This window comes from Sipha flava, unplaced genomic scaffold (genome assembly GCF_003268045.1).
Source record: "Sipha flava isolate LNK unplaced genomic scaffold, YSA_version1 66_pilon_pilon, whole genome shotgun sequence".
Lineage (NCBI taxonomy): Eukaryota > Metazoa > Arthropoda > Insecta > Hemiptera > Aphididae > Sipha > Sipha flava.
The window spans coordinates 1,530,565-1,538,261 of record NW_020273606.1 but is presented as its reverse complement, the minus strand read 5'-3'; the positions used below and the strand labels follow the sequence as shown (position 1 = coordinate 1,538,261).

Sequence of the window (7,697 nt, the reverse complement as noted above, 5' to 3'; positions counted from 1 at the left end):
TACAAAATTAAAGAAATAAAATACTTACATAATAATAGAAAATTAATTGGTATACTGTATAACATGAACAATTTAAAACTAATAATTCATAAAACAATGATGATATGGAGTTTTTACAATTTATATTTTATAGAGTAAATGTTGACTTAATTTTTTTTTTGAAATTTCGAGGGGATGAGCCCTTCTCAGCCTTACCCATAAATACGCCTTTGAAGAATACGATATTTTATTATTTTTTTGTATTTTACTCTTTATATTATATGTGTATTACATTTTATATAATACTGTGTGCATTTAAGCATGGCACGATATATTTTTATATTATACCGTGTTATACAAACTTTATGAAAATCTAAGTCCTGTAATAAAAGATGAGCAGATTTGATCTTAGACTTGATTAATCGACTAATGTCCTTTTTCCATTTGAAAATATTAGATTTTAATGATAAAAATTTAAATCAATAGTAACAATGGATTACTTATGAAGTGAATAAGTAGTTTATAACAATTTTAATAAACACAATACAAAATATTTTTTGTTTTCTCATTCGGCGAGAGTAAAAAAAATGATATACAAACATAACACCACGGTATGAAATAATTTTATGCACCGTGCATAAAAAGATTTTATACATTTGTATTGCACAAATTTACATTATCAGCCGTCATATGCATGCAGTATACGAGTACGCGGGACCACAGCGGGGTAGGTCGGACACTGACAGTTCGTGTGGCAGAGCGGGCGAGGGGTTACACGAAACTCTCGGTGGTGTGTGTCCGGGACTACCGGGGGTGAAGACTCATACGTCGGTAAGATAAAAAGTGATCGGGGTGGGGAGAACGCATTGTGGTGGGTGAAAGCGACAGACGGTTTGAACGACACGACGAAGAGGGATGATGACGCGCCCCTCCCTCCATGTGTGGAGATGCACTCCGCGTGCGTTCGGTTGGTATTGGTGCGTGGCGCCGACGCGTGACACGGTCGGTGCGCAGCTGCACCGCGAAACAATGAACGCGTAGGAAATGGAAAAAACCCGTATTGCCCGCGACGACGGATGTCGTCCACATCGCAACCGGCGCGACCACCGCAGCCGTGCCAGTCAGTCGTAGCCAGTCCGCGCATCAACGACGTACCACATCACTTGTTGTCTTGTTTCGTTCCACGTTCCAGGCGCACCGCAGCAGTCACCGTCTAACCACCTGGTACGTAAAAACCTATTTCTTTGTTGTAATTGTTATTATTATTACTATTATTATTAGTATTATTAATATTATTAGTATTAGTATTATAAGTATTATTATTATTATTATTATCGATAACGTCGTCGTCGTGTCGCAATGACGAATTCTTTGAGACTCGTCCACGCGAAGGGGGGAGATTCCCTCGGGTCTCGCCCCTCCCCACAAAATGAAGAAAAATATTCATAAATTACTTTTTATGAAGGTACGGGAAAAGAGAACATTAATATATTAATTATTATTATAGAATTATATAATTATTAATTCAAACCTTTTAAGTATTTTTTATTATAAGATCACTTAGTTTTTTACAACAATTTAAACCTCCTCGCCCCACAAAAAAATTTAAAAATACGCCACTGTCCACCAACACTATTTGTTGCGTTCAATTATTTCCAACGTTCACCTATTTCTTTCGTCACGCGATGTTTGGTCTCTTCACGTCTGCAGACGACACAGAATAGCTGTTATCTACGGGTATAGATACTTTTAACGAAATAAAGAAACACATGTTGCAATCGTCACGGCTTCGAGATTTCTAGAATAGGATGTGATAACAACGCACTACAGTCGTCCGAAGCACGTTTTTGGCATTATAAATATTCCGACATGGGAAGATTATTATATACGTTTAATACGGTGCCGAGGAAAATACTATTAATAAATAGTAAAATAATAAAAAATGTAATTAAAATTAAAAAATATTAAACGCTAAATTATAAATTAATATACAAATAAATAAACAAATATTTTGTGAATTTATTTATATGACATATTAATAATAATAAATAAATAATAACTTGTATAAAATAATTTATTTTTATTGAATCAAACTATTAATTTTTATAATAACTTCAGAAAACTAATATATTATCATCTAAGCATACGATTAAACTCGCAGGTTCTAATAAAGAAATTATCAATTTTAAATCTTCTTAACCTTTTTAATATATATTAAAATGAGAAAATTGACAATAAAATAAGTTAGGAACAACAAAAAATATTAACATTAGTAAAAAATTTAAATCTAACATTGTGAGAATAAATAATGTAAAACATAATTAATAATTTTCAGTATGAGGAGGCTAAAATGCACATAATAATTGTTTTTCCTCCAAAACCTACTTAAAAATATATATTTCTTTACACACATATATATATATATATATATATATATATTATTTTTCAATGACATTAATTTTATTCGTTTTAAAGATAAATTTTATCTGGTTAAAACGAATATTATTCTATTATCCGTAAATGTTTAGTTGATCCTAGTTTTTATTAAACAATAATATTCACATCGCATTGCTTAACAGTCACCACGCCTTACGTTTTGTATTTATTTGTCTACTTAATTACACATTAATCGACAGACATTAAAAAATTTGAATTACTTTTGATTAGTCATTCCAATATACATGTGTATTGTAGACGCATTTTATTTAATTAAATGGATTCAATAAAAAAATAAGGTCTTTGATGAAACGTTCACACTTTCGTCTTATTGTTCGATGTTCGATCAATTACCTTTTATAATAGTTTATACAGTTTAATGGTTTTGCTAACATGTCCTTATGTATAATCATTGATCGTCTAATTATATTTAAAAAAAAATTATAAAAAATCAATATTAGGTAAATAACTTAATCGATAATGCATATTAAATATTTTATAAAAATATCTATGTATTATAATTACATGTAAACTCATAGACCTCCATATAAATATGATTAATGGTTATATTATTAAAGGCCCATTATATTTTCAAAGAAAAATAAAAAAATTAAATGCAAGCAGGGTTTCTTAAAAAAAAGGCAGTGTTATAAATATTCAATCGCGAATTCTTTGTTGTATATCATGTAATAAGAATTATACAGTGCTCTAAGCACAAATTCATCTATGATATTATTAAATCGAATAAATAAAATACTTAAACAATTATTTTTCCATGATCTTTTTAGAAACATTTTCATCAAACAACGAAACCAAACGATGGCTCCTTCAGTCGCTGATATAGTGATGGACTCCGACGAAAGCGACGATGAGCTTATCGACGAAGAATATCAATCTTTCTATGAATTTTTGAACAGCCATTTTCCAATTGTTAACGAGGTCAATCTCAATTTGATCGAAACTCATATCCAAACTGATCATCGCTACAAAAATCTTGTGGTAAGTTGGTTTTTTCTATTGTAATACGCAAAACTTAAAGTGGGGGGACGCAAAGGGACTAAGTCACCATACCACTCACAACGCTCATAAACTGTTCTCTTTAACATTTCTACAAAAAAGTTTACTAAAATTCTCAACTGTTTGTTAAAAATCATATACAAAAAAAACAGTTTAAAAATTGGCTTCGCTATTTAGTTTATGTTAGTAACTAATGTAAACTAACTTAAAATTAAATATAAATTATTTAGTAATATATATGTTTTTTTAATTTTTTTTCTTTTATTAAAATATACAATATGTTATTTAAAACAATATGTAATTTACAAGTTATTACATTTTTATAGTACATGAATAGCTTATGGAAGAAATTGTTCACTAACAACACCTCATATTATTTATACCTATTTACAGTGGTGTAATGGTAAATATATTTATGGGTACATGCACTAAAAAAATATGGATATTAATCTTAAAAAAAATGTTTCCACTACACTCGACAATATTTTTCAACTACGTTCCAATAAATTAATTAAAACCCCTTATATGTTTACAACTTCTAATAAGACTATAAAATACAATACCACAAAGTATATTTATTGCACGTTATATATTATATGATACAGATTTAAGAACCATAGGCTGAATATCCATACTTCAAATTAAATTTAATAACATCTATTTTTCAAAAAGTTACTTACTAAGTTGAACTTAAAATACATTAACACAACGTACATTGTAATGTTCAACAGATAAATATTTTATTCAAACTTCATAGTTTATAACAATTTTTTCCAATGAACTATTAAATTATTTATTTTTTTTTAGTTTTCGAATTATTTTAGAAGCATATACCCGTAAAATAGTATTTAACAATAGATATACGCTAAAAATCAAAAACAACGTATACCCACGTATACGTATCAATACACCCCTGCCTGTATATATATGTATAATTGATTCCCTAGTAATTGAATGGGATTATATGGAACACTGATAATGATACATGGATTAGGGTACCTTTGTTTTTTTTGCCACTTTTAATTCTGGTCATACAAGACAATTCTATTAGATTTTATTAAACAAAAGTATATATTTTTTTTTTCACAAAGCATATTTACCGATTGAAATGTTCTTCTTTAATACTATTAATACTATTATAAGTTACAAGGGGGTGACGAGTTATGAACAACATTAACTATTTAGTAAAAATATTATTTCACCATGCAAATTTACTCATGCAGCCAGAACACATTTATATTTCACTAATTTAATATTATTCGACTTTTTCTAAGTGTCAAAGATTTATTTTCATTAATATTCTCTTCCTTTCAATACAAACTAGTTTAAAGTATAATAATAATATCATTAATACCTACGTAATAAAATTTCAAATACTCCAAGATGGGTAAAAAAGTTTGATAAATTCTGTAATAGGGTTTATTATATATATATTAAACTTAACGTTTTAAAGGACAAAAAAAAACAATTGAAATTAGGGAATACAAGGGAATTTATTTTACTTAGAGCCAAAATACAAAATATATTCAAAATACATATATGGCATTTAATTTCCCTATTTTATTTAAAACATAGATAAAAAATATATCGATAAACTTCAGTGAAGTATTTTGAACTATTCTGTGAAATTAAATTGAAAAATCTTCATTAGTGACGTTAAAAAATTGATAAATACCTACATGAAAAGATAAAACGATAAAAATGATATTTCTTATTTTTATGCGACATTGACAATTTAATTTATAACCATTTTCCTAATAAACCCCTGACTCAATTGTACGTATTTTTATTGTAATTGTTACAACACAATTTTGATGTTCTAATAATATTTACATTATATTTATGAGAGTAAAATAATAAATTACAATCAAACCGACAATTATATTCTATTTTTGTATTATATTTTTTGGCAAGTATATTTTTAAATTATAACATTTTATGCTGCAAAGGAGTTCCTGAAAATAGACATTCTGCCGAATGCATATCCCAGTTTTGTTTATTGAACAAACTAATTTTTATTTATATAACGCATATATAGTAAGCAATTAATCACTATTTTTTAACTAAAAATTAAAAATTAATTTTATAAAAAGCATTTGGTAACAACAAAACAAAAAAGTCGGAGAGATAATATTTGTATAATTGTATGAACGGAAGTGGGGTCAAAGTTTATTAACACACCAATACCAATAGTATGGTTATCATTATTATAATAGTAAATTTCTCATTTACTTTTTTAACAACTAATCTTAAGTCTCAAATATATTCATGTTGGTTAAAACGTCAAACAAACGATTACGTTTTTTAAACTAATTAATTTTAAAATGTACTTTGAATTATCTTTCAAAGTGTTGTTAATATATTTTTAAATTTTTTTCACTATAAATAATAATCTAATTGAACCTAAATCAATTTTCTTACACACAATTAAAGCCATTCCCTACGTTTTAGGCTAACATATGAATGTTAATAGTAATGTTAATGTTAATTAATATTATAAATCGAGATTTTAAATAATTAATCATGCTGATATTACAAAACAATCAGTTTAGTGTTTTAATGTAGGAACGAATAACAGTATAAAACCTATTATATAATACATACTATAGAGACTGCTTTAAATATATGTTAATTTTATTTAAATTCTAGATTTGCTTAAAACTATTTAACAAAATATTTATTAATATTTTTGTATTTTCTTAGATTGATATTATGTCAGAAGTAAAAAGTGATAAATTGAAAGTGTCGGTCGAGATTATAATGAGAACCCTGATTGATGACGTACTCCTAAAAACATATTCGTATCACAACGGAAGAGTAGAATCAATTCCTAAAAACTTCTACGAATTGAACCTTAGTGATATTGTATTTGGTAAGTTGTCTTTATGTTTAATACAATGTAAAATGTTGACTTTAAATATATAAGACATACGATTTTATTTTAAATATTAATTTTCAGAATCACTAATCGGTCAGCCCCAGTACGAAAACAGCTTCAACGAAATCGAAAAAGAAGTCAAAGCATATATTTTACAAGCCGAACAACGTTATAATCAAGAAAATAAAAAATAAATTTTTTAAATTTTTTTCAATTATAAAGTCCAAATCTGTTTTATTTTTAAGATCAGTTTAATGTTTATTTAAACTCATTAATACATTTCATTTTTAAAATCAAACGTAAATTTGATGTTTAGTTACACCTAAGAGTTAAATTCATGTACAACTTAGTTTTAAATATTTCAATGACATTTAAATTAACGTTTTTGGCTAGTTACATTTTAATATTAGAAACATTAGGCAATATAAAATATACCATGTAGGGTTGTCAATGTGCATCATATTAAATATTTTCTAAGTCATTACTTTTGTTGTATTTTTTTTTTTTATTTACGTACCTATACTTATTTAGATTTATTGTCAATAGTAATATACACGTTTTATTTTACAGGCTTACATTATTTTGTATTCGCTTACATATTTTAATATTTAAATTTTAGAGCCATACGTTTGACAGTACTAGTAATTATTTTTGTTTACTAAATAGATTTACTCTTACGTATAGTTAATATAATAAGAATACTGAATATACATGATTATATATCATTGTTAAAATAACAATTTATCAAAATCACAATCCTTCCTCAAAAATATAATAAAAATTAACTATTTGTATATTACGATTGAAATAAAACAGCTTTGAAATCTTACTTTATTTCTTTGTGTGGCGAGTCGATGACATTTGTTACATGCTGTTGCTACTAATGTAACCACACTTATTTTCATTAATTTTATATATTGACGATCTGAGGACTGTGTGAAACGCTGCTAGGTTTTATTTAAATCAGTTTCTATGCGCCAAATAATCTCCTAAAATATATACCAAATATTATCATTTAATACATTATATATTTTTAAGTTAAATGCTAAAGTCCATTTTTCTTTGTTTGCTATTTGTTTATTGTTAGTTATTTACACCAGGAACTTATTTATTGAATAATTACTATACAAATATTTTTAAATATATATAAATATATTTAAATTTAAATTTAATATGTACTCGGTAATTCAAATTTAAAGATATTAAGTATAATTTTTTGAATTATTGTTCATATTGAATATTTTTAAAAAATATTAGTATCGTACATAAAGAAAATTTAATTTTCAAGTTTGTGTAGAACATGAAGATGGTTGCAAAGACCCCTCGTCCGCCATAATAAAAAAAATGTCCATTTATTTATTAATTTTTAGTACAATAGCAAACAAAG

General features: G+C 26.5%; 1 protein-coding gene across 1 annotated transcript; it reads left to right on the top strand.

Moving 5' to 3' along the window:
• Window positions 1-1,090: 1,090 nt before the first annotated feature.
• LOC112691781 lies at window positions 1,091-6,537 on the top strand. The gene is made up of 4 exons (XM_025566178.1): window positions 1,091-1,203; window positions 3,204-3,414; window positions 6,136-6,304; window positions 6,392-6,537. The coding sequence occupies exons 2-4, from the start codon at window positions 3,235-3,237 to the stop codon at window positions 6,502-6,504; spliced, it is 462 nt and encodes a 153-aa protein (XP_025421963.1). The 5' UTR covers window positions 1,091-1,203; window positions 3,204-3,234; the 3' UTR covers window positions 6,505-6,537.
• Window positions 6,538-7,697: the final 1,160 nt, after the last annotated feature.

Bases quoted from the DNA above. Each gene is read 5' to 3' on its own strand.
- LOC112691781 (XM_025566178.1), top strand. From the start codon at position 3,235: ATGGCTCCTTCAGTCGCTGATATAGTGATGGACTCCGACGAAAGCGAC. The intron at 3,415-6,135 runs GTAAGTTGGTTT...GTATTTTCTTAG, and splicing joins ATCGCTACAAAAATCTTGTG to ATTGATATTATGTCAGAAGT. The intron at 6,305-6,391 runs GTAAGTTGTCTT...ATTAATTTTCAG, and splicing joins CCTTAGTGATATTGTATTTG to AATCACTAATCGGTCAGCCC.